The 27522-nt window shown below is 39.6% G+C and overlaps 2 protein-coding genes and 1 long non-coding RNA gene across 7 annotated transcripts in view; 2 read left to right on the top strand and 1 right to left on the bottom strand.

The window, feature by feature from the left end:
• The window catches only part of tp53bp2a (tumor protein p53 binding protein, 2a), a 38521-nt gene extending 37629 nt beyond the window's left edge, over positions 1-892 (bottom strand). For all 5 annotated transcript variants that reach the window (XM_058384329.1, XM_058384334.1, XM_058384331.1 and 2 more), the window contains exon 1: positions 336-892. In XM_058384329.1, coding sequence (XP_058240312.1) covers positions 336-362 — 27 coding nt within the window. In that variant the 5' untranslated portion in view covers positions 363-892. The remainder of the gene's footprint in view (positions 1-335) is intronic.
• Positions 893-2569: 1677 nt separating this feature from the next.
• On the top strand, positions 2570-18562 carry LOC131349465 (exportin-5). Its single transcript, XM_058385188.1, has 32 exons — positions 2570-2773; positions 3495-3616; positions 3704-3776; positions 4192-4329; positions 4432-4614; positions 4805-4831; positions 4927-5112; positions 5983-6059; positions 6183-6279; positions 6365-6448; positions 6524-6649; positions 6740-6830; positions 6903-7031; positions 7830-7945; positions 8113-8268; positions 8722-8763; positions 8985-9074; positions 9214-9413; positions 9801-9900; positions 11857-12038; positions 12983-13083; positions 13166-13262; positions 13641-13777; positions 14220-14317; positions 14403-14449; positions 15430-15533; positions 15629-15688; positions 16266-16363; positions 16772-16879; positions 16976-17113; positions 17745-17909; positions 18023-18562. The coding sequence occupies exons 1-32, from the start codon at positions 2672-2674 to the stop codon at positions 18170-18172; spliced, it is 3624 nt and encodes a 1207-aa protein (XP_058241171.1). The 5' UTR covers positions 2570-2671; the 3' UTR covers positions 18173-18562.
• Positions 18563-24868: 6306 nt separating this feature from the next.
• LOC131349466 (uncharacterized) overlaps positions 24869-27522 on the top strand; it is a 16143-nt gene continuing 13489 nt past the window's right edge. The window contains exon 1 of the long non-coding RNA XR_009204075.1: positions 24869-25128. This is a non-coding gene — a long non-coding RNA (uncharacterized LOC131349466). The remainder of the gene's footprint in view (positions 25129-27522) is intronic.

Here is a 27522-nt window from a genome sequence, read left to right as displayed (position 1 = left end):
TCACAGACATGTTTACGGACCCGAAGTTCCGCCCTCCGAACAGGTTTATTCAACACATGACTTGATGGCGTTGTCTGCGTTATACCATTTTTTATTTTATTACTATTTTTTTTTTCAATAAGTAATGTAAGATAAGAATCTTTAAATATAGATGAAGTAAATAAAAGGTGTTGGGAAGAAGAGAAATTAATTCATTGTCTAGTTAAATAGACTGGATTTTTTTTTTTTTCCCAACCAGCTCCTTTCATTAGTAGTGTTTTTTCCCCCTCTTTATATACAAAGTAGACAATTTGCTGTTTTTAATTAGAGAAAAAACTCTAAATTTTTGTACTCACCGGCATCATTTTGGCTTCGTAACGCATTTAACCCGAGTTAAAACTCCTTCTGTCCGAGAGAGGCTCAGCTAGACTTGTGTACACTGACGAGAGGGGAAAAATAATTCACTTCTCCTGGGAATAAATTAGTCCGGACTTTGTGGAAAATAAAAAAAGGAATCAAACGGAATAAAAAAATAAGCGATGATTAAAGAAGTCACGGTGTCGGGTGTTCACTCCATAGCTCAGAGGAGACCTGTTGCAGCGGTCTCAGGCCTGGATTAGTGTAAAGTTCACCTCACACCACTGATCAACCCTGTTCATTAGCTCAGCAGCTAACCAGCTAGCTAACGCAGGGCGAAAGTTTACCAACAAGAGTCGCCTACTTCGTTTCGTCGCTCGGTCCAAAAACGTCGCAGGTGTCCAAACATCCAGGTGTAAATATCCCTCTTAGTGTCCACTTTCCGCTTGTTATATAACAGTTTCGGTGTGTTTTCAGGACATTTTCCCGAGGAAGAAAAAGAAGAAGGACGAGTGGAACACCGTCAGTTTCAGATAACACTCCGACTCCCAGTACAGAGGCGGAGCCACGCCCACACTGACGCGCTCATCCCATTGGAATTTAAGCCCCGCCCCACACTTTGGTGATTTCTGGCTGCGCTCCAAATCACACCATGCAGCACTAAAAAGTGCATCACTTAGTAGAGCATTATATACACTATTTTAGTACGAATGCACCACTGCTGTTTGGAACGCCACACCGACCCTCACTTACATACCTGATATATATATATATATATATATATACTTTATTGCTGTGCAGGTAATTAACAGATGGACTGATGAAGGGATAAATAGAAAAATAGGAAGATGAATGGATCATCGATAGATAGATAATAGATAGATAGACAGACAGACAGACAGAGAGAGAGAAAGAGAGAGACAGACAGACAGAGAGAGAATGAGAGAGAGAGAGAGAGAGACAGACAGACAGACAGACAGACAGACAGACAGAGAGAGAGAGAGAGAGAGAGAGAGAGAGAGAGAGAGAGAGAGAGAGAGAGAGAGAGAGATAGATAGATAGATAGATAGATAGATAGATAGATAGATAGATAGATAGATAGATAGGAGAAGTCTACATTAATGCTGTGCAGATCCTCGTGCTGCTCTCTGACAGTTTTAGGTTTTATGTTCCTGCAAGCTTGCTAGGCTTTAACTCTTAGAGAGTTATGTTAATTCACAGCTTCCCAGATCTGCACCTTTAAGCGAAATAAATGAGCTGAAGGGCTGTTCAATATTTACAGCAGAGAGAACATCACACTGTGCATGCAATGGCCTTGGCTTTCAGTGCTTTTATGGTCAGCATTTAAATATATGACATGGTCGATTTGTGCCATCACACTGCTAATAATGAACCTCTATGAGAAGTGGTATTATGTTATGCTTATGTTCCTATGGTCCAGTGTAATAAAGCATCCACAGTGAATCAGTGCTGTAAAAGGACTATCAGTTATTTCTTTTATTATTAATATATCGTTGTAAATATATTATTGCATGTTAAATATAACATTTAAAGAAGTAATTACACAGGTATATATTAAATAGTATAACAAATCTGAAGGGCAAAGTTTAATACAAAAGTAATAAAACATAAATGAAATATTGAATCAAATATCAATGTGCATTAATATGTTTAAAGGTATTGGGAATTATGAATAAATTAATTAATTAATTAAGAAATAAACAAAAGTTTTTATTAGTGTGTTTATATTGTTTTAATGTGTTGAATAAATAAATAAATAATTTTTTAACAACATTTAAAGTAGTAACAAACAATTCATTATTAATTCAATATGTACACCATTTAATTAATTGTCCTAATAAAGGACTACTGACTAAAAAGGGAAACAAATAAATAAACGATTTAAAAAATATGAACATATTAGAATAATAATAATGGATAGCAAATAATTTTTATATTTTATATATATATATATATATATATATATATATATATATATATATATATATGAATGAAAATATTTCATGTGTGTGTGTGTGTGTGTGTGTGTGTGTGTGTGTGTGTGTGTGTGTGTTGAAATACTAGCCTTGTGCGCGCGCGCCAGCACGCGGTAATCTCCACGTACTTCACCGTTCACGAGCCCACAGCATGGAGCTCGTTCTAATGGCGTCCCATAGAGAACTGCATTTCCCATGATGCCGCGGGGAGGGGGAGGGGCTGGCCGGCGCGCTGCAGCTGCATGCACGCTGTTGCACGGCACCTCCGTTAAAGCACCTCGTAAGCGCGTGCAGCTAGCTGGATTAGCTACGTGAGCAGTGAACGTGGTGTTGCAGTCATGGCAGAGCCGGTGGCAGCGATGTGCGAGCAGCTCATTAAGGCTGTGACCGTCATGATGGACGCGGAATCCAATCAGCGGTACCGACTGGAGGCTCTGAAGGTACCGGAGAGGAGACGCGATTAGCTACACGGCTAACAGTGTCTAGCTAACCGGCGAGCCGAGGGCTGCTGCCCGGCTAAAGCTAACGTTTCTGAACAAATATTTAGCCCTGCGCGTGCTCCACAGCGTATTTAATTAAGTGAATAAACTTTATTACTAGATTCATAACTAAGTGTATTACACTGTTAGCTATTGACCTTTATCCAGCTAACAGAAACGATTCATCAGTTATGTGTGTTTCGTTAGCTAACTAAACATCTGTCTCTGACTATATCCAAATTGTTTATTTTCCCCCTACTCCTGTGCACTCGCTGTAATGTTAGCAATGTTAGCAATGTTGTATGCACCCTATATAGTGCACCTTATGTACGATACGAAGCCATTTGGGATGCGGTCAGTGTCTTGACGTAAACGGTTCATCTTCTCAGAGGTGTTGCGGTTTTGAAGTTCCTACGGTAATCGCGATGTGTTTAAAAAAAAATCTCGGTATTAATCGACCATTAAAAAAAAAAATCAAAAATTCAAGCCGGTGGTGATAATTAAAAGAAACATTTGTTATGAAATCTGTTTGTATGGCAAAAAAAAGTGACAAAATTGTTTAATTATTCTTCTTTATCAACCATGAGACTGTAACTTTATGTTCAGATTTGTATCTGAGATATAGAATTATTATTATTATTATTATTTTTTCTAATTAAGTTAATAATATTTTCTCTTTCAGTTTTGTGAGGAATTCAAAGAAAAATGCCCGTATTGTATACCCTGTGGCCTTCAGCTAGCAGACAAATCCCAGACAGCGGTGGTGAGACATTTTGGTCTACAAATATTGGAGCATGTTATAAAGTGAGTAAGACTTTAAATATAAACCACAGAAGGTGATATGTTTCTGTATTGGACTGTAAACCGATGCTCAGTATGTTGTGTAACCAGGTTTCAGTGGAACAACATGCCACAGCAAGAGAAAGTGCAATTGAAAGACTGTACCATGGAGATGCTGACCAATGTGAGTTATGAACAGGGTTGCCAGGTCCCTTTTTTCCCCTCCTCACCTGGTAGCCCCTCCCCACTTTGACTACATAAGCAAAGCTGCAACTGTTCAACATTCCACACTTCATATTTTTTGGTGCATTTCTTCTTACTGGAATCGATGTGAATGTACGTCTCACTACAAAATGACAGTGCATAAGTATGTGAATTGGGACGCACCTTCTGTTCCAGTTATTTGCTTTAAAACAAGATCTTGGTGATAATGTATAATGTAGCCCAGACTTGCTTAAATCTCTCAGGTATAACTTTTTTTTGTCCCAAACTAGAACAATCTGGCAACCGTGATCTGAGACGACTCCCTGTAGAAGTGCATGATGTTATGTGTGATGTGTTGTGAGCACTGATCAGGCTTTATGTTTTTTTTCCCACAGGGAACGTATCCCATCTTGGAGGAGGAGAGTCATATTAAAGACGCCCTTTCGAGGATTGTGGTGGAGATGATCAAGAGAGAGTGGCCTCAGCAGTGGCCAGATATGCTGAAAGAGATGGAAACACTCACTACATTTGGGGTATTTATTTGCTTGAATGCTCACTCACTTTGTGCGTCTCTGACTGAAGACAGAGCATCTTTCCCTGCTCTTTAAAGACATCTCATGTCTCCTCTTGGTCAGGAAACACAGACAGAGCTGGTGATGCTGATTCTGCTGCGGCTGGCCGAGGATGTGATCACGTTCCAGACTCTACCCCAGCAGCGCCGGAGAGACATCCAACACACGCTGACTCAGAACATGGACAGCATCTTCAACTTCCTTCTGACCATTCTGCAGCAGCATGTGGACGAGTACAGAAAAATGGTAGGATATTAGAGTGGCCTTGATGTTGTTGAGGTAAAGGTGCTCTAGACATATAGGTAGAGCCATTTTTAGAAAGAAATTCTATGCACATTTCCCCAGCTCCTCAGTGGTTGGGGATTCGATTTTATCCTCTGTCCTCTGTCCGTGTAGTTCATGTGACCTTTCTCTCTCTTTTGCTTTTCTTCCCCAGAAAGTAATTCCAGGACAGGAGTTAAAGGTAAGGCTCAGACTTTTCAATGACAGATGCAGAATGTATTTTATCATGGCATCACACTATTTAATAAAATGTTGTTCCTTCCTTACTCATATTAGGCCAAAGCTCACTGCCGGGTCAGCGTGACCACCTTAAACACTCTGGCCGGCTACATAGACTGGGTTGCGCTGGTTCACATCACAAACAACAGCTGCCGTTTACTAGAGATCCTGTGCTTACTCCTGAGTGAACCAGAGCTTCAGCTGGAGGCTGCTGAGTGTCTGCTCATTGCAATCAGCAGGAAAGTGAGTGCCTTTCTTTTCTTTAGGTCGTAAATATATAGTGTAAAAAAAAATATGTAAAACATTGACTCGTCCGGTTTAGGAACACTTGATTATCCACTACGTCAGACAATGCATAGAACATGTCAAGAGCTTTGGTTACTCTCCACATATAAACCATCAGAATAGGGAATAAATGTATAATCTCGGTTACTGTGGCATTGTTTGCGGTGCTTGTTCGAGTATTTCAGAGACTGACAACCTTCTAGCCAGTTCACACACAACAGTATGGTACAAGTCGCACACATTCGTGTGAAAAACAGAAAGCATTCAGTGAGTCTGCAGGCAGAAACACCTCGTCAATGACCGAGGTCTCATGAGAACAGCTGGACAGGTTCAAGCTGACTGGAAGGCTATAATAACTCGAATAAGGAGTCTTTACAGCAATGGTGAGCAGAAAAGTGTCAATATGCACAAATCTTGAATGGACAGGTTACAACAATAGAAGATCAGATTGGGTTCTACTGCTGTCAGTCAGGAACAGAGACTAGAGTGGACACAGACTGGACATGCCGAAGCCCGGAATAAACATTGGCTCTTATTTTCCTGCGATTGATTTGATAGTAATTGCATAAAGTCATTGTTTCAGTTCAGTATGAGTGCAGATTTAGTGAATTGCTTGATTTATACAGTATGCCTTGATTTCAAAGTCTTGTTCTACTAACAGAGTATATTGTGTACAGGTAGGAAGTATTTTCCACAGTTGATGAGACACCAGTGAGCATTATACGAACATATTCATTGATGTATGAAATTCTAAACGTAAACAAACCACTCTGATAAATACATTACATACTGATTGTGTTTAATCTGTTTGCTATGACCTCTGTACAGGGGAAACTGGAAGACAGGAAGCCACTCATGGTGCTCTTCGATGACGTGGCCATGCACTACATTCTGTCCGCCGCCCAGTAAGTCCTAACCGCTGTTCTTAACGCACAACTAAGAGACTCATTTAAAGATGTTTGAAGATCTGGGCTTTCCTAGACTGTTCCACACTCCCATCACTAGTCGTTTTGTGATTTTACCTGTAGATCAGTGGAAGTGGGGCTCAGCGAGATAAGATACACCTTCCTGAAGAGGTTATGTCAGGTGCTCTGTGCTCTAGGCAGTCAGCTCTGCGCCTTAGTGGTAAGTGTGCCTCGTATGACGTTTTGCATCATATGCTGCATGTATTATGATCACATGGAAGCTGACGGTCTTGTCTTTGGCATAGGGCTCACCTGCAGAAGTGGAGGTGTCTGCTAACCTAGGTAAATACCTGGAAGCCTTCCTCGCCTTCACTACGCACCCCAGTCAGGTAAAATGTCAAGATGACCGCAAATGATCATGCTGAGCAATGAAATCAATCAACCTAATGATGCTGTGCGAACAGTTTCTTAGATCTTGCACTCAGACGACCTGGGGAAACATATTCAGACATGAGGTTTTATCTAAGGAGACCATTGTTATACAGATGGCTGTTAAATATTTAAATGCAACCATGACCAACCTTGTGAAGGTGAGTAGAGGGAGGGAGAAAAAGAAGGCATGCATTTCTGAAAAGTTTGCACTTGTCGTGATTTTTTATTTTTTTTTTCCCGTTGTGCAGTCAGGATTCCCATCGAAGAGCGATAACCCGGCTTGTGAGTACGCCCGCGTAGACTTCGACAGCGACGAGGACTTCAATGCCTTCTTTCACTGTAAGCAAACTGCTTATTAGCTGTAGGGATCGAATTGTGCAGTTTCCATGACGTACTTTCTTTCTTTTCCAGCTTTTCGGGCCCAGCAGGGTGACGTTATTCGCCATTCTTGTAAGATTGCTCCTCTTGAAGCTTTCCAGATTGCTGGGGAATGGTTACAATTTCAGCTCAACTCACCCCCCAACGCTGGAAATGCTCCATGTGAGTTTAAACGTTGACTTTTGTGGATGTTTGATATCAAACCCTGTCCAATTAGAGTTGTAGCTTCATCCAGGAACTTTTCTGTAGGATGTGTGAAGTGTGTTATTTTTAATCAGTGACTTTATGGAGGTACATCCATCACGTGAAAGCCGTGATACGTTTCAGAGAAAAGGAGACCGGAAAGTCTCCAATAGGCAGTGAACAACAGCTAGATGTGTGATTTTAAGATAAAATTCAGCTTGTGAATGTCAGACATGTCTAGTTCTAGTTTAATGATCAGGCTTTTAGAAGAGGGATTTTTGCAAGTCAGATAGGAATTGAGAGAGTACATGTAATAATCATCCCAGAATATAGTTACTGCAAAGGTCTAAACTGCTAATGTTTTTTTTGTTAAACGTCTAGCTCTTCCGGTAAAACAGTGCTGCATTGATGGACTTTATGGTTTCAATTTAGGTCACAAGGCCACTGTGAAACCCATTTAGGCCAAATGAGCCACCTGTAAATGCGCCACAGTCATATAGAAAGTTTCCGCACTTTTAAGCTTCTGAGAAACCAATCCGGTTTGTGAGGCAGATTTTCCTGTTCTTGTGTCTGCCTTCCATCACATAGATGAAGCCTTTTCTTAAGTTAGTGTAACCGGCAAATATCTTTATTTAGGTGTAAGATGAGTGGTATTATGTATTTAAGAAATGTCCTACACAAATGGTGTGAACTGAGAGAATATATATATATATATAATGAGAGAGAGAGAGAGAGAGAGAGAATAATCCCTGTTCTGGTCTTTTTTCTTCAATAAAGCTAAAACAGGAGAAGGGATGTGCTCGACGTTTTCACCCGCAGCTGTACAGTGGGAAGCCATGACCTTTTTCACAGAGAGTGTGATGGGACAGCTTTTTAAAGTCTTGGAGAAGGAGGTATAACTCGTATCTCCTATTCATTTATTAACACATCTTCATACTCATTTCCTTCATTAAAGCAGATTGAACTGTGTATATAATGGAGTACATTTCTTCTTCTGGAAGAAAGTGAAGCACATGTTAACTCTATATTCCTGTTCCTTTCCTGCTTATCTACTGTCTAGAAGCTGCCGGTTGATCAAGGCATGGAGCTGCTGCATGCCGTAGTGAACTACGAGACACGCGATCCCGTCGTCCTGTCCTGCATCCTCACCAACCTCTCCACTCTCTTCCCCTTCGTCTTGCACCGCCCAGAATTTTTACCTCAGGTGTTCTTCAAGGTGAGATGTGCTTCACGTTCACTCGTACACCATGTTCTCATTAGCTCCACACCCATGTATGTCAACGGCCACTAAAGTGTTTTCGTTACTTATGTAGTTCAATACAGAACCCAGAGTTCAGTCTTATTTGGAAAGGACAACCATGTGTGCAATTTTTGTAGTCCAGCTAAGTAGAAGCCACACCTCTAATATTAAAAGCTCAACAGGTAGAATCAGGTGTGGCTCTTGCTTGTTGATAATGAAAACCTCCGCTCACATCGGACCTTCGCAGGTAAGACTGGACACCTCTGATCCAAGGGGTGTCTCTGGGTATGCTTTAAGGTGGGAGGAGCTGGAATCAGATCATACTCCACCCCATGGACCTTTCTTTCTGTAGTGAGGGCTAACTGGATATAAGGCTGATTTGAACATGTAATTTAATGCATCTTTGTGTGTGTGTGTGTGTGTTTAAAGCTATTTCCTGCCATCACATTTGAAGTGGTTGAAGAAAGCAAGGTAAGAGTTCATAAAATGATCTATGAAATTATAAAATATGGCCAGGATCAAATTCATCTCACATTTTATCTTTGTTTATAATATTGCGATACTTAAAATAGATACATTACAAAAAGTGACCCTTTAGAAGACAGCTGCTCATCTAAACAGAACACACGGCTAGTGATGGTGTTTTAAAGTGATAGTTTGTTAATATATTTAATGATATGCGACATTTTCAGGCTCCTCGAACTCGAGCGGTGAAGAACGTCAGGAGACACGCTTGCTCATCCATCATCAAGATGTGTCGAGATTATCCCGAGTTTATACTGGTATACGACTTGGCCTAATGTATTCATATTTCTAATAATAGAAGCAGAACTCTGATGCTTCGTGTCCTGTGCTTTAATATTCCATCCACCATCCAAGACACATGCGTTACATAAATGCTATGATGTTTCTTTTATCCAGCCATGCTTTGACATGCTGTACACTCGAGTGAAGGAGCTTTTCACCAACGAGCTGCTGCTGACTCAGATGGAGAAGTGTGCGCTCATTGAGGCGCTGGTGCTGATCAGTAACCAGTTTAAAGACTACAACAAGCAGAAGGCCTTCTTAGAGGAGCTCATGGCGCCTGTAACGGCACTCTGGCTCTCGGAAGAGATGTGCAGGTACAGATCGTGTTAATCAGATCGCTGATCAGCTTGGTGTTTAGTGTTATATTGATAAAATGATTATGGGCAATGGAATTATTGCAATGCTAGAAATTTTATATTGTGTGGCGCCGCTTCCTCTTGTATCAGGAGGAGGCTGCACCAAAACCGAATGTTCCACATTTAGTTCCTTGCTGTAATACTACACAATGGGGTGAAATACTCGTGCCAGCCGCTGTATTATAAGTATGAATTGGCCTAAATATTTGTTTCGTGATTTGAATCACTAGATTAAGTTAAACAGTGTAATCGGTTAAGAGTACTGTATCTAACTACATTTAATCTGCGGCAGAGAAAATCACTCATTCCGTTTTTGTTTTTCTTTCTCTTTTCTCCTGGATGCAGTGTGGTGTCAGATCCAGCAAGCTTTATTACGTTTATTGGTGCTGATCAGGTCAACAGTGACCCCGGTGCTGAGGATCAGATGGGAATCAACAGGTCAAGGGTAAATTGACCTGTATAATATCAATTTTCTAACGCATCATGAATAGTAGAGCAACATGATGACAAACATTTTTATATATATATATACAGTCTTATGCAAAAGTTTAGGCACCCCTTGATAAATAACAGATTTTGGTGATTTTTTTAATTGAAAAGATGTTAACACAGTCTCTCTTGGAAATGGAAAAAATGCACAATATTTTCAGCAAACATTGATGCATAGTTACTTCTTATGCCATAAATTGAACAAAAATAAAAAATAAAAACATTATTATGGCACTGTGCAAAAGTTTGGGCACTCTAAGAGTTCCAGAGTCTCAGATTCTTTTTACAAGGTTTCAGACCTTAATCAGCTCGTTAGATCTGATGCATGGCAACAGCTGTCATTAGTAAATGCCAATTTCAAAGCTTTACAAATACTTTGATTCTTCAAACCTTGTGCACACACTTGCGGACACTCAACAACCCTGGGTTCCTCTAAGCAGCTGTGTAAGACTCTGAAAATGAAAGTTATTGATGCCCACAATGCAGGAGAAGGCTACAAGAAGATAGCAAAGCGTTGTCAGCTTGCAGTTTCCACAGTGAGAAATGTAATTAAGAGATGGCAGTTCAGGGGAACTGTGGAGGTCAAGATGAGATCTGGAAGACCAAGAAAACTCTCGGAGAGAACTGCTCGTGTGCTGGTCAGAAAGACAAATCAAAACCCCCATTTGACTGCAAAAAACCTGCAGGAAGATTTAGCAGACTCAGGAGTGGTGGTGCACCGTTCCACTGTGCAGCGATGCTTGCACAGACAAGACCTTCATGGAAGAGTCAGCAGAAGAAAACCTTACCTGCGTCCCCATCATAAAATCCAACGTCAGAAGTATGCAGCAGAACATCTACAGAAGCCTGATGCGTTTTGGAAACAAGTGCTGTGGACTGATGAAGTTAAAATAGAACTCTTTGGCCACAATCAGCAAAGGCATGTTTGGAGAAAAAAAAGGAGCAGCATTTCATGAAAAGAACACCTTGCCAACTATTAAGCATGGGGGTGGATCTATCATGCTTTGGGGTTGTGTTGCAGCCAGTGGCACAGGAAACATTGCACGGGTGGAGGGAAGAATGGATTCCACTAAATACCAGCAAACTCTGGAAGCAAACATCACTCCATATGTAAAGCTGAAAAGAGGATGGCTTCTACAACAGGACAATGATCCTAAACATACCTCGAAATCCACTATGGAATACCTAAAGAGACGCAAGCTGAAGGTTTTGGAATGGCCATCACATTGCCCTGATTTAAACATCATTGAAAATTTGTGGGTAGATCTTAAAAGAGCTGTGCATGCAAGACGACCAAAGAATATTACAGAACTAGAAGCCTTTTGCAAGGAAGAATGGGAAAAATCCCAAGTACAAGGACTGAAAGACTTTTAGCTGGAAAAAGCTATAAGCTATAAGCTATATAAAAAGCGTTTGTAAGCTGTGATATCTGCCAGAGGAGGTGTTACTAAGTACTGATTATGTAGGGTGCCCAAACTTTTGCACAGTGCCACAATAATGTGCAAAATCTGTTATTTATCAAGGGGTGCCTAAACTTTTGCATAAGACTGTGTGTGTGTGTGTGTGTGTGTGTGTGTGTGTGTATATATGTGTATATATATATATATATATATATATATATATGAGACCAGGCCACCTTCTTCCATTGCTCCATGGTCCAGTTCTGATGCTCGCAATGCCCATTGTTGGCACTTTCAGAGGTCAGCATGGGCACTCAGCCCCATACGCAGCAAACTACAATGGACCGACACCTTTCTGTCAAAACTTCTTCAGCAGTTTGAGCAACAGTAGCTCCTCTGTTGGATCAGTCCAATAATAGTTGTGTGAATCAGTTTTATAAACATCGCTACTAACTGACTACATACATTTTTATGTATAGTGGCTAAATGATCATTTTCACGTCCATTCTCAGATTAGTTTTTGTGTGTACACCATCCTGGGTGTGGTGAAGCGAGCACGCTGGCCCGCTGACCTGGAGGAAGCCAAAGCCGGGGGTTTCATAGTAGGCTACTCTCCTGCTGGAGCAGCCATCTACAGAAACCCCTCCACAGAGCCCCTGCTGGCCCTGCTTCCAAATCTGCTCACCCTCATCAGGTATGATGTCACAAGGATAATTCATGCAGAAGGTCAGAAATGGCCCTGATTTGATAAAGTCCAGATTACCGGATACTACTTCCGGATACTACTTCTTTCCAGTTGATGCAGCCTAGAGAGAGAGATGTATTAGAAATACTTCTTTTCTGAGGGTGTAGGTGAGGGAAGAATTAATAAATGATGCCCCAAGATGTGAAACTTTTGCTAAATGAAATGTCACTTTAAATCTGCATAATCTACATATTGATGCATTTTTTTTTTAAGTATTTTCTGTAACAGCAGCACAGACAGTTATGCTAACAGTCTTGTTCTTTCTTAATACGTTTTTTCAAGATTCAAGAGGTTTATTGTCATATGCACACAATGAAATTCTATTTCTGTAGTACCCATGTACACAAGAACCTTCGTGTTAGACGTTTATTTGGTGTTTTTACTGAATGACTTTTATTGAAAAACCTCCAGTGCTTTTATAACAATCAGTGTTAAAGCTGTTCTGAAGTTTTCCATGGTCTGGTAATGGAAGATTAACCAGAGACCCAGAAAATATGTTCTTTATTGAATGGAAAATTTCATGCGCTGGCAAATTTCTGTTGCAGAGAAATAAAGTGATCACATTTATACATTGTAGACTAAAGATTTGACTTGGTTTTAATGTGGAAATTCAAGCAAAAAGTATTTACTTTGAGAGATTCGGAGAAATTATGCTGTTGGTGTTCATCCAATGCTACAATAATAGTTCTACATGTAGGCAGCCTATCTGAAAGCATTGTAATTGTCTCCCAGCTCTTTTAAACAACCGTTAACATCCTTGAAGATGAGCACATATCACCGTCTAGCATTAATTAGATCACACAGACTCCCCCTAGGTGTCTATAGGCAACTGTCATTCATGTACCTTGCTAAGAACAGAGCTGCACTGACCGGTATCTAAATGATCATTTCAGGACTCACAACAGCTTATTTCTACCAGAGAATCTATCTCGTCTCAGCGAGACCTTCAGCCGGGCGTATGACGTCCTGGATGTGGAGAAGAATCTCATTTTAGGTACATAATAATCATCATTGGAGCTGTAACTTGACGTAGATGTGAATGAAATGTCTTAAAAGAGTTCATCATGTTTGCACAGGAATCTCTCAGCCGGTATTGGACATGTACGACTCTCCGGTGTATAAAAGCGCACTAGAGCGGACGCAAGGCTTCTTCTGCACACTACATGACAATTGGTGAGATACCTGGACACGTTTTCTATGAGGATAACTAGCCGGAAGAATAATGTGACGGCATTACATCATCCATAAAAAGATGGATAGAATAGTCGCTGCGTAAAATAAATATTACAGTGTAATCACATTTATGGATTTTACATAATCTTTGTTTGGTGCTATTTTGTTTTCAGAACTGCCTACTGGGCAGTTCTGTGTCTAAATCTAAACTGGATCTAATTCTGTGTGTTTTATGGGTATGTGGTTTATAGAGAAAGTGCTGAATGCTTTAAAAAAAAGGATTGAAGAGGAAGTCTACAGGGGGATTTTATTACACGCTCACGGCGTCTCATTATTTCTTAAGTCTCAGTCTTTTGTTTTTCCCTCGCTCTCTTGCAGTTACCATGTGCTAGGACATGCTGGTCCAGCCTTGCAGCAGGACTTTTATACGATAGAGGGGTTGGCCGAAAAGCTGGTAGGATCTGCGCTTATTCATCTGGAGCACGTTCCTGACCACAGGCTCCGCCCTTTGCTTCATATCCTTTATGAAAGTCAGTTCACTGGACCATGTTGGAGGTCATCTAGCTTAATTTATTTGATCACTGCATATCAGAATGAACATATTAATCCTTAATGTTTTATTGAGACCAAAATGATATAATGCAGCATGTGTACACAATATATACAGTACAAGCATACCTAACTCCATCTGTGGAAAGTTAAGGAATAAAAAAAATATGGCTCCAATAAATAGGCAGAATATAACTGAAAACTGAGTAAAACTACCGAATGCAAATATTTATGATTCATGATTTTGTCCTAAGAATAGAAACTTGGGGGAATCATGTGATTTTTCACTTCAGTGGACTGGATCTGTTCATAACAAGGAGTTGAAAAATGCTTTGCATAACCTGCTTAATAGGAAGGTCAGGACTGGGCATCTTGGTGTCATTTCACCTTAATTTAATCTGCGATCACGGGTGTTCATGAAACCGCTGGTCACTTCCTGTCCTCCGGAATATTACGAGAGTCTTGTCTGTCCGCTGCTCGGCCTTCTGTTTTCTCATCTGCTCCAGGTAAAACTTTTACTCTGAATATAAATTATGAAGAAATACTACTAGAAATGAATACGCACTGTTAAAAATCCACTATCCTTCACAGAGACTGAACCTTCGGTGGCAGATCATCAACCAGAGGACTAGTGTATGGTGAGCAGGTTGCTACTTGATATGCATCATACAGATTTACTCAAAACTTGGACAGTATGCTGCCGAGGTAGCGTAACAAAAAAAAAACCTGCCTTTTATTGTGATAAATGATTAAAAATGGCAGATGGGTAAATTGACATGTAAATTAGAAGTCACAGTTGTGTATCTTGTTTAAACTTCCAATATCGATATACACCCTGGAAGCCCCGCCCCCATCCCATTCAAACACATACCAGTAATGTTTTATTTGGTAACTGGAGTTGTTGTGGAAAATAATGTAAAATCAAAATGTACTATTTAACCAGCCAGTAATGTGGAAGTAGTGCAACATATAATAAGTTCATGGATGCTGGTACCAGATGGGCTGTTTTGAGTATTTCATAAACTGATGATCTCCTGGGAACAGAGTCTCTTGAGTTTACACAGAATGGTGTGAAAAACATCGAAAGTTGAGGGAGCAATAGTGCTGTGGACGAAAAACAAGCTTGTTTCCCAGATAGGTTTAAGCTGCCAGGAAAGATATCGTAACTCAATCAACTGTGGTGAGCAGAAAAGCATCTCAGCATGAACAAAACATCAGACCTAGAGTACGACAGCAGAAGACCATCTTAGCATCCACTCCTATCTTCCAAGAACAAGAATCTGAGATGCTTTCCTGCGCTCTATAATTGTAAAGAGTGCTGATGAGTGTACTATAGACGTCCTGTCAGCTCGGACCCGTCTAGTCATTCTCCTCTGATCTGATCTGTCTCATCAACAAGGTACCTGCAGAACCTCCCATGATGTTCTTTTTCGGATGATTGTCGTGTGTGTGAAATTCTCAGATCATCAGTTTCTGAAATACACAAACCCAATCTGTGTGAGATTTCCACCATTCTGATTATATTACTGCATAGGTGTGCAGGTGTTCCTATTAAAGTGGACGGTGAGTTTAGTATATAGGTATTATCATTTTTTTTTTAATTTTTTTTTTAAATCAGTGGTCCAGATGATGACGAGGCTTATGAAGAGAATCAGGTATCTCAAGAGATGCTGGAAGATCGGCTTGTACGCTTGGCCACACGAGAGGTCATGGATCTCCTCTGTGAGTGCCATATGTCTATAAACTCCTGTTTTTTACACACTACACCATGGGTGTGCTAACATTTTGTTTTGTTTTACACATTTTTCTCTTGGCAGGTGCATCATGCATATCAAGGAAGCTGCCTGAACCAGCTACAAACAGAGAGGATGCAGATGGTACATTTATCTAAACAGCCAAGTTTGAAACTGTTATAAGTGACTATTTCTCTGTTTAATAATAAAGTAGAAAGAATGGCAGTATGGTCTGCTGCTAGTAATCTATTATATATGCCTCATTTAGATGATTTGGTGGAAGTTTAAATTGTGTAAGACGACAAGAATGCAGAAAAAATTCGATGGTATTGAAAAAATAATTCCAGCATGCTCAGTGTTTTGCATCTTCGGTACTGGTTTTATTTAAACACTAAATCTACATTGTGGATCTTGGTGCTATTTGATTTCGTAAATCCTGAGGACTGGAGGAAAGCAATAGGGGGATGTGGTAGCTTAGTGGTTAAGGTGTTGGGCTACTGATAGGAAGGTTGTGAGTTCAAATCCCACGTCCACCAGGCTGCCACTGCTGGGCCCCTGAGCAAGACCCTTAACCCTCTATTGCTTAATTGTATGAAAAATGTATGTCGCTCTGGATAAGGGCGTCTGCCAAATTCTGGAAATGTAAATAGGATGCTTGAGAGCACAGTCCAGTGTATGTTTAATTAATTAATGTGTTTGTTTATTTATTTATTTTTCTTAGGGGACGAGGAAATGATGGCAACTGATTCTTCTCAACTAACTGCTTCACAGAATTCAGATGAGCTCACTGAACTGGGCAAGTGTCTCCTTAAACATGAGGTAAATTTCATCACTTAACAGTTTTTTTTATCCATCCATCTATTGTCCATACCCGCTTTATTCCTAATTAGGGTCACGGGGATCTGCTGGAGCGTATCCCAGCACACATTGGGCGAAAGGCAGGGGTACACCCTGGACAGGTCACCAGTCCATCACAGGGCCACACATATAGACAGACACACACTCACTCCAATGGGCAATTTAGAATTACCAGTCCGCCTAATGTACATGTTTTTGGACTGTGGGAGGAGTAAACTGCACAGGCACGGGGAGAACATGCAAATTCCACACAGAAAGGCCCCTGCCTGGGATTCGAACCCATGACTATTAAGTCTCTCGTAAAATTGTAGTTGAATGCCCTCTCTGTTTTGCCTTCTAATTTCTTCTTCTTATTTGTTCCACCCTCAGGACATCTACATGAATCTGCTGGCGATCTCCTTTAACTCTCTCTCATGGAGAGACACCACTAACTGTCAGCGAGCCGCTACCCTGATCTGTTGGACTTTGTTGAGACAGGTACAAGTCCTTAAATTCACCATGCACACTTGATTTAAAAAGCGTGAATAGTCCTGATTGCATATCCCAACATTTTATCACCATTTTTTCCGGCAGGTGGTGGGTGCAAATCTGCTTTCAGATGCCGTGACGTGGTTGTACACCAGAGTGCTGAGCGGTCTGCAGATGCATGGCCAGCATGACGGCTGCAGCGCAGCACTAACGCAGCTCGCCCTGCTCATCTATGATGCTCTGGTATGTTTCTCTTATCTGTAGAAAAATAGAGCTACAGATAATCAGGCTTAGCTTTACTTGCTTTATGACTTGGTCACTTGGTTATTATAAGTTATAAAAAAGAGCAAATTGTTTGTCCTGCATTTCACAACTTGCTCTTGGAATGGAATACTAAAATATGTTTTCGAATAATCTATTATATAATTATTAGTTTGTCCAAAATGTCTTGGTATGAAGCTGAAGCATTAAGAGTTCCTTTCACTGGAACTAAGGGGCCGAGCCCAACCCCTGAAAAACAACACCTTAATTCAATGATTTGGAGGGGTGTCCCAAAACTTTTGGCAATGTAGTGTATATCTGGCTTGCTTCATTTTAAGTGCATTGTGTTGGTGTACAGAGGCAAATTTACTAAAATGTCCATCATTGTCCAAATAATTATGGAACAGATTAAAAATACTCAGGAGAATTGTATTTATTGTAATTGAGAATTATTAGTATAGCTGAGGCAGGGATGGGGGATTTAATTTATTTTTATATATATTTGTGTTAATTATGGCACAGTTCCAAGCCATGTATCTAGAGCATGGCATAAACTTGTGGAATCAGTGACAAAAGCATGATTTCCACTAAACGATCCTTACTCTGTCCACAGCGGCCTCAATACCCAGAGCTGCGTGCCATCATGAACCAGATCCCCAACGTCCAACCTGAACTGCTAGAGCAGTTCGACCAGAAAACCATCAACCCTGCGGCGCAGAAAGTTGGCGAAAAGAAGAGGAAAGACCAGTTTAAGAAGCTCATCGCAGGAGCTGTGGGGGTGAGACAAACCTCATCCACAAGGGGGAGCCACTTCCTTTCTATTTCTGTATAAAACTGTTTAGCTTTGAGGTGTGTATGATCAAGATTCTGACTTTCCTTCGTTCTCGACAGAAACCGCTTGGGCAGCAGTTTAAGAAGGAGGTCCACATCCGAAACCTTCCCTCGCTCTATAAGAAGGTGAAGCCTAACAAAGACATTGTGGTCAACAGCGAGAATGCTGGATTGGTTGCACTCTTTTCACCTGAACATGATGATCATTAGAGAGGTTTTTCTTTCTTTTTTTTTTTTAAATAAACAAACACTTTATTACATCCTGCCTAACATGCTGGGTGATACAGGATGATTAAGGATGATTTCCTATGTGGTGTTAACCACATAGGAATTAAAGGGAGATTTGAAGTTCCTCTCCCAAAGGAATATAAAAGCAGATCTCTCCAATAGAAACTGATGACATGGAAAATTTCCTGAGCTACATTCCGTCATTTTCGTTTCACATGGGTATTTTTTTTTGTTTGTTTATTTTGATTTTTTTTTTTTTTAACAAGTTTAGTGAAACACTAATTGCGATGAATTGTTTGTGTACAGGAGGCAGTATGTAAAAAGTGTTTTGTTTCTATTTTGATGTTTTTAATAAATGTAGATTTGAAGGTCTGCTAAGTGTAGTGCGGATTCTGAATGTCTGACCTTGTGTAATACTTCACATTACGCACTTATGGGATTTATAAGACCACACTGTACTGTTATAACCCGGTCTAGGTCTTATTAGATAGGTGGTGACGGCTTCAGAAGTCATCCAGGCCAAAATAATAAACAAAATACACAATCCAGCTCCATTAACCTGTCACAAATGAAAATACACGCCCTTCCTTCGTTCCCTAGCTAACCAAAAACAATAAAAGAGAAAACCAATAAACGGTGCTATTTACAAACGTGTATATTGGTGTGTATAATATTAGGCTAACGCACAAGGTCTATACCAGGCAGAGGACCATACACAGAAAACTAAGCCACAGAGTTTGCAAGAGTTCAAGCACAGGATAGGCCACGACACAGAAACTGTGGGCTGACGAGGTTTTAATGCTTTCTGGAAGGAGCCATCCAACCATTAGCACAGGGGAAGGCGGAGCATGGCGTTTAATACGGGAATCGTCCAATAATAGCTGACGTAGCCGGAGACAAACACAAAAGGCCCACTACTGACATATATGTAGCACACATGGCATTCATCTAAGAACGTGAGGACATAACAAGATAATATATATCGCAACATACAAACACTGTCCGCTTTATTAGGAACACCTGCTCATTCATGCTGCTAGCTGATCAGCCAATCATGTCGCAGCAGCACAGTACATATAATCATTGGACTAGTGATGAGAAGATCATGGGTTGAAATCCCACTAAGGTAAAGCAAATGCCACGGCTAGGCCCCCTGAGCAAGGCCTTTATCTGTTCAGTTGATAAATGATGAGATAAATGTCATTTGCTCTGGATAAGGCCGTCTGCCTCACAGTGAACAGTTTTGTGCGTGGAAACGCCTTTCTGAGGAGAGCAGTCAGCAGAGTGAATTAAATAATCACTCTTTGAAGCCGTAGTGAGCAGAAAAGCATCCTGGAACCTTGATGTGATGTGGATGAGCTGTTGATGTACATGCTGAGATGCTTTTCGGCTCACCGTGGAGGTAACAAGTTATTTAACCTTTATAGCCACTGGAATCAGTTGACCTGTGTGTGTGTGTGGAGTTTGCAAGCTCTCTGTTTCCTTTAGTGTTTCCTCTGGACAGTCCAGTTTTCTTCCCAAATCCACAAGTGGATTGTGAATTTAAGCATGTGTGGTGGATAAGCCTGACCAGGGTGTCCCCTACCTTGTGCCCCGAGGTCCCTAGACTCTAGGTACCCAGAGCCCCTGTCTAGAATAAACAGTATTCTTTGTATTTGCCCACATGTTGAAATCACTGCTCGGTGGTGCTGTGGCTGTTTAGTACTAAAGAGTAACATAGGTCTATCAGTGCGTCTCGTTCTTAAGGTTTCTTCAACGTGAACACTTTTAATCACCTAACCAAGGTATAACCTATAAATAACCACCACGTGTTTCCGCGTTTACAGATCCTCGTGTAGGCTTCTGAGTTTGTCTATATATGTACACTGTTCCCTGAGCGGCGTCCTTAATGTGACTGTCTTGCAGCCTCTAAGATTTTGTTGCTGACAAAATGCAGATGATTTGGGACCAAGAATAATATAACAGGGTGAAAAGAAAAGGAAGGAAGGGAGGGAGAGAGAGAGGAAGGAAGGAAGGAAGGAAGGAAGGAAGGAAGGAAGGAAGGAAGGAAGGGAGGAAGGAAGAGAGAGGAATGAAATGGAAAGAGAATGGAAGACAGAGAGGATGGGGAAAATAAAGAAAAAAGATGGAAAAGTGTGAAAGAATTAGAAGTATAGAAATAAAGGGAAATCAGAGAAGAGCAGAAATATAGAATAGTCTAGTTAAAGTAAAAGAAAGAAGAAGAGCAGAAAGGTAGAAGAGTCTAGTTACATTAAGTTTAATTCCTTACCAGAGATAAGAGATTTCTTCTTGGACTTTTTGGGAATTGTACCTGGTGTTTTGGACATATCACTCTGAGCTAGTTAAAAATTAGCCTGTGCATGCTAAAGAGTTGCAGAGTTCAACACTGCCGCTGTAGACTAGCATGATATACAAACACGTCTATGGGGAGGTTAGCTGAGATTAGACCGCTGTGTGATCAGAGACATTTCACCTTCATTTCACACCAGGACTGAAGGGAAAGCTCACGCAAGTTTAGCTCACACTGTCTTTCATGCTAATGTGTTCATTCCATCAAATGTTCAACACATCAGCGTAATCACCACAATTATAATAAAGAATGTCTTGTTTTTGAACTGATGTACTTTGTAAAATAAACATAATCTATAATCTTAAGACAAAGTGTTGATTTTGACGTATCACAGACATATTCTGCTAATAGGATCCAGACATGGCATTTAACAGAGAGATGGTTGCATTGTCATTTTTTTTTTAATGGTTGCAGAATTGTAATTGCATCAATATTGCTTTCCGTTTCGTTGTATTTTATTTACAGAAGTCGGATGAATGTGTGTCGAATGATGACCAAGCACAAGGTTCATGATTTATTAACCAATCACATTTGACTATATGGCTCCAACCTCATTTCTAAGAAGGCCAAATCGGTCTCGTGACGAGGCAAGAGTTCATCTGAATCTCCCAATGAGTCCAGGTCTGGAATATGACAAACGGTCCCGGCTGATTATCTTCCCCGACTGAAACCGTAATATTTGTAAAGGGACTTCCATTTGCACATGATTGGGACACTATTAGACAGTACTAAATGTTTTACACTGTTTTACACTCTTAGAAAAAAGTTACAGAACAGTACCATTACTTGAGCCATGGATGGGGGTACACCATCAAGGATCTACCTATACTACAGGGGTCCGGTATCTGAATAGAGCATTTTTTGGGAATTGTACCTGGTGTTTTGGACATATTACTCTGAGCTAGTTAAAAATTAGCCCTGCATGCTAAAGAGTTGCAAAGTTTAACACCATAGCTGTAGACTAGCATGTTATACAAACACATCTACAGGGAGGTTTATTTGAGATTACTCTGCTGCACCATCAGAAGCATTTCACCTGCTTCATTTCACACCAGGACTGAAGGAAAAGACATCTGAAATGAAGGTGTAAAGCTCTGAACGTGTTTCATGCTAATGTTCATTCTTTCTAGTAGTTCACATGAAACATTTACAGCATTCGGCAGATGTCGTTATCCAGAGCAACTTACAATTTAACTGACCAAGTGAGGGTTAAGGGCCTTGCAGTGGCAGCTTGGTGGACCTGGGATTCAAACTCACAACCTTCCAATCAGTAGTCCAATACCTTAACCACTAAGCAATAGTTTAGTTTTATTCACCTTAACTCTTTTTACAAGAGCGCTCTGGTTTTGGGGTTCAGCATTGAATTTCTTTAATGCCGCCACTCCACAGTGGCTCATATTCTTAAAGGACTTTAAAAATTTCTATTTTTTCATAAGTATTTCTCTTTTCACCTAGCCCATTATGTGCGATATTTTCATAGAAAAGTTTTTTAACACAAATGTTTCTATCTTCAAAGTGTAAATGCTGATATCAAACCCATTTCTACTCCCTGAGATGCTTCAAGTGCTTGTTCATAAGCATCTAAAATTTGACGTTATCTTCAACCACTCAAATTCGGTGTAAGGTTATCCAACAGAGGGAAAAACACACGTCTCACACCGAAAGCCATATTTTGCCGGTGTGCTAGTAAAAAGGGTTACTCTAAATTTGATAATGTTGAAGGATTGTAATGTAACCTACAGGATTGACACAGTTTTTGCTCTCAAATCATTCATTTTAACATCACTCTCCAACAGTTAAATAAAAAATTGTAACGAATTCAGATATTACTCAGAAACAGAAGTAACCTCCTGGTACACCACTATAAAAAGGAAAATAATTTATAATCACACTCTCTGGTGTCCCCCAGATGAGGATGGCTTCCCTTCTGAGGTCTGGTTCCGTATTGGGGTTTTTTCCTCACTTCCTTCACCTCTGGTTTGCTCAATAGGGATCAATTTATGTCTGAACTTGTTCTATTTCTGTAAAGCAGCTACAATGAAATTGAATTGGTACAATTATTGAATGTGTTAAACTTGAGATATAATATTAGAATCAAAAAGCAGATTTTAGAGTGTTCAGTAATGGGTGTTTTGTATTCGGAGAAGAAATGATTGTATGAAGTTCCAGTGATTATCACCATCTTCTAGTGACTCAACATTTTTTGTCCAAATAGTGCACTTAAGATCACATTTCTGTCCTTGTCAGTGATCAGTGACTGGGATTTCAGAGAAAGCAGACACATATACTATTTATTTTAGATGGAATTGCTAATGTAGCCCTTGTTTTTTTTTTAAAAAAAAATGTTATATACTTGTCATCACCCACCGCACCCAGGCTGTATTTCTGATCAGAGCAAACAGATGGCTGGATTCTTGGTGTCTGTCTTTGTCCTGTGTCTTAGCAGGGTGCAGTCAGGTGTCCTAATGGCTCTGCTCAAGGCCCAAAATGTGTCCCATCGCGTGCCACGGTCCACACAGTCTTCCGCTCATCTTACTCCCCGCCCCCACTTTACTGTACACGTCTGATCTCTCCGTCTCGACCCGGCGCTCTTTACCAAAGTGAGGACATGGCTTCGCTTGTGCAGGGTTAGAGATGCAGTATGTCTGTGTGTGACAAAAGATTTCAATGTACAGTATTATAGCTGTACGGATTGAGACGAGGGATCGTATTTTTTCCCTCAAATCGGATCTTGATGGTCTGTATTCGTAAGCGTAAGTGACTTTTAATGGGAATGCACCTGTCTCTTTAAACAGACATCAATTTCTTTGCTAATTGTTTTATTTCACGCCTCATGCTGAGCTTCAGCATCAAATTCAATCACGTATTTCCCATCCTTCTACTGAATATAGTCGTTGCTGCTGTTGTTGTCCTTTGTTTCAAATCTGACCTGCTGCAGACCCTCGGTGATGATAATGATGAGCGCTAAATGATCTCTCGTATGGCCACATATCAGATATACACCGATTATGCATAACATTATGGCCACCTGCCTAATATTGTGTTGGTCTCCCTTTTGCTGCCAAAACAGCCCTGACCCGTCATGCACTGTGTATTCTGACACCTTTCTATCAGAACCAGCATTAACTTCTTCAGCAACAGTAGCTCGTCATTTAGATCGGATCACGCGGGCCAGCCTTCGCTCCACACGTGCATCGATGAGCCTTGACCACCCATGACCCTGTCACCGGTTCAACCCTGTTCCTTCCTTGGACCACTTTTTATAGATACTGACCACTGCAGACCGGGAACACCCCACAAGGGCTGCAGTTTTGGAGATGTTCTGATCCAGTGGTCTAGCCATCACAGTTTGGCCCTTTGTCAAATTCGCTCAAATCCTTACGCTTGTCCATTTTTCCTGCTTCTAACACATCAACTTTGAGGACAAAATGTTGACTTGCTGCCTAATATATCCCACCCACTAACAGGTGCCATGATGAGGAGATCATCAGTGTTATTCACTTCACCTCTCAGTGGCCATAATGTTATGGCTGATCGGTGTATATTCGATGTAGGACCACAAACGACCGTGGCTTTGGTCTAATTTAGATATTTGTCTCCACACTAAAACAAAGAAGCTTTCCAACTGTGTCACATTATGCCAGAAAGTACTATTTGTGTCACTTCAACCTGGCAGCATGAATAAGTCCGCGTGAATGGTTACCATTATATAGACCTTTGTACAATTTCACTAATTAGAAACAAAGATTTATAGGTGTAGTTAATTGCTCATTCAAATTCATTTTTGCTTTTGCACCTATTATGTTTCAATATCAAGCACAAAGTATGTAGTATTGCATTATATCATCCTAGAGTAAAGCGAAGACGAGAAGAAAAAAAAAAATCAATAAGCAATGACAGCATGCTGATTTATACACGCCCCTGTCTGAGCTTAAATTCTTTCTACAGATTAAAAGGATGGAAGGACTGCAGGTATGGAGTGAGAGATGAAAATGCAGCTGTTAATCCTGTTCTCTCTCTCTCTGTCTCTGTCTCTCTCTCTCTCTCTCTCTCTCTCACTCACTATCTGTGTATGTGTGTGTGTGTTCATTGCTGTGACTTTAAGCCCTTTGAGACATAAAACAAGGAAGATATAGTGCACAAACTAGTAATACACACACACACACACACACGCCAGGAGCCTGGCAGCAGATACACTCCAACATATGTCAGTCTCTCCAGCAGATTAATGGCACAGTATTAATATTAACAGAGTAATGAGGAGAAGTAGGTGGAGAGTGTGTGTGTGTGTGTGTGTGTGTGTGTGTGTGCTCATGGAGTGAGCATGGAGACATGGTTGGAGGATTAACTAGGCAGATTTTCTGGTTTTTTTTTCTCTAAATACCCCACCTCTCCGCCCTGTCCGAAGGGGGCGTTTCAGTCTCTCTCTCTCTCTCTCTCTCTCTCTCTCTCTCTCTCGCTCTCTCTCTCTCTCTCTCTCTCGCTGATCCTCTGTCTCAGACAGGACAGCAGCAGCAGCAACAGGACACACACCCACACACATCCCTATCCACACATCAGACTGCTCCAGGATAGATGCTCCAACAAGGTACTTCACTTTTCTCTATCTATTTCTCTCTGTTCCTTCTCTTCCGCCTGTCCTGTCCGGGCCAGGGCAATCCCTCACTTCAGCAGGATGAGGCTGTGAGTTCCTAGCTGTGTTTACAGCCCTGTTCTGCTTACTTGGCACAAGGACAGTCTGCAGTTGGAGCGTATAGTACTATAGAGTTAAATATAGAGAGCGGGATACAGATGGTGTGAGGTTGGATGCAGATCTGAATCTGAATTGAGGAATTGTTTGAGAAATCTTGTTTTTATTTTTTCCTGTGATGTGTTTACGAGTATAGCTGAGAGACACAGCTCTGCTTTCTGGCCTGGTCATCGTGATTTGTCGGTTTGTGAGTGTTATGTGCACCATTCATGTTATTTACATCGTCTCTCCGTGCTACTATTGCTAGGCTGGTATCTACGTGCTTGTTCGAATTCTTTCGCAAATTGAATACTTGATAATTGTGATTCAGCCTCGAACTGATTCGTCATTCAGTAGAAACATTTCCACGATTCATCTGATTCTTGATCTATTCAGGACAATGGAAATTAAAATTGATGGTTTAAACTTTATCTATAAAATGATATAACTAATTTGATATTAAGTCAGATTTTGTAATAATGAGCAAAATAATAATTTTTATTTATTTATTTATTTATTTATTTATTTATTTATTTATTTATTTTTCATCTACAAATCCAAATCTACCAAAGCCTATTTAATATTGCTTTCATTCTGTCTTTTTTTTATCAATTTTACCGAATCATTTTCAAATGCGATCATAAATTACGTGAATACATGGGGGGGGGAAATGGAAGAGCACATCTAAATAATAATAATAATAATAATAATAATAATAATAATAATAATAATAATAATAATAATAATGATAACAACAAAATAAATAATAATCATGTGAAAAAAAAATCAAGTGCAAATGCTAAAGTCAAAAATAAAAAATAAATCACATGAAAATAAATGAATAATTGGTAAAAAAAAAAATATATATATATATATCATGTGAATATTAAGTGTATAACATGTAAACATTACGTTATTCTTGTTAAAATAAATGAATGTATAAAAATCAAGTGTTAAAAGAATCTTAAAAAAACAACAATGAAAATAAATGATTTGCGTGAAAAAAAAATCACATGAAAATAAGCAATAAATAAATAAACCCACACAAATATTAAGTGTATCATGTAAAAATCAGGTGTTGAAGTGAACGTGTTAAAAGAATCACGAGAAAACTGAAAAATTGTGAAAATAACGATATTATGTTAAAATCATAAGGAAATGAATAAATAAAATAGCATGCACATTAATAAATTGTGTAAAAAAAATACCAAGTAAAAAATACACTCATTGTGCAAAAAAAAAAAAAAAAATCATTATAACATTATAGTTATGTTAAAATGACATAAATTAATTGTGCTCAAAAATGAAATTGGGCGCAAAAATCATGTAAAAATAAAGAAATTATTATTTTTTTTAAACAATCATGTGAAATTGAATCATCGGTCACAAATAAAATAATGAAAATAAATTTAAAAAAATTAATATAAAATAAAAATAAAAATAATAAAAAAAATTACAACACATCTAAAGGTGAAATTTTTACATCTTCCATATAAATCATTGTCTGAAGCTTGTCTGATTTCTCCATAGTGTGTGACCTCTATACTATTGCAGTTCATCTACATGTGCACACACATCTCAATAATGCCCCATGAGTCATCTGTCAAAGTCGAACAGCCTCCAGAATCTGCATCAGTGTACTGAGCACCTCACAGTCATGAAGGAGAACCTCCTCGGCCCGGGGCGCTGGTGTGCTCCGAATCTAACAGGGTTATGGGAATAAATAAAAAATTCACTCACACCCAAAAGGTCAACAATAACGAAGACTAATGACTTTTGCACGTGTCGCATTAGTACATAAAACAATACAACCAACTCCTGTTCCCTTTCATGTGCTTAGCTAAACATAATCCCTACACTTTCTTACAGCTTTTTTTAATGAAATGTTAATTTTTAAAAAGTGTTTGATATTTGTTTTTAATGCTGGACAAATTAAAAAAAAAAAACTGTGTTTATAGTAATACTTATTGTATACTTTTTTTTCTTTTTAAAGTATATTAAATTTTTTTTGCTGTTTAGCATTGGACTCATTTATATGTATGCATTTTTATTGTTAGTATATATTTTTATTCTCTTTTGATATTGTAGTGTAGCTTTAAAATTAATTTTAGGGGACATAGTTTTGGAGTAAAGAACCACTACATGCATATTTCTAGGTAAAAGATGCAAAAGAAAATTTATTTTCTATTTAAATAAAGTGTAAAAACTTTGTTCAGTAGATTCTGGCATTGTTTTACATATAAAGCTATTTTC

The sequence above is a fragment of the Hemibagrus wyckioides genome, linkage group LG29 (assembly GCF_019097595.1).
Source record: "Hemibagrus wyckioides isolate EC202008001 linkage group LG29, SWU_Hwy_1.0, whole genome shotgun sequence".
Lineage (NCBI taxonomy): Eukaryota > Metazoa > Chordata > Actinopteri > Siluriformes > Bagridae > Hemibagrus > Hemibagrus wyckioides.
This window is presented reverse-complemented; position numbering and strand designations above follow the sequence as displayed.

Bases quoted from the DNA above. Each gene is read 5' to 3' on its own strand.
- LOC131349465 (XM_058385188.1), top strand. From the start codon at position 2,672: ATGGCAGAGCCGGTGGCAGCGATGTGCGAGCAGCTCATTAAGGCTGTG. The intron at 5,113-5,982 runs GTGAGTGCCTTT...ACCTCTGTACAG, and splicing joins TCATTGCAATCAGCAGGAAA to GGGAAACTGGAAGACAGGAA. The intron at 16,364-16,771 runs GTAAATTTCATC...TTCCACCCTCAG, and splicing joins AGTGTCTCCTTAAACATGAG to GACATCTACATGAATCTGCT.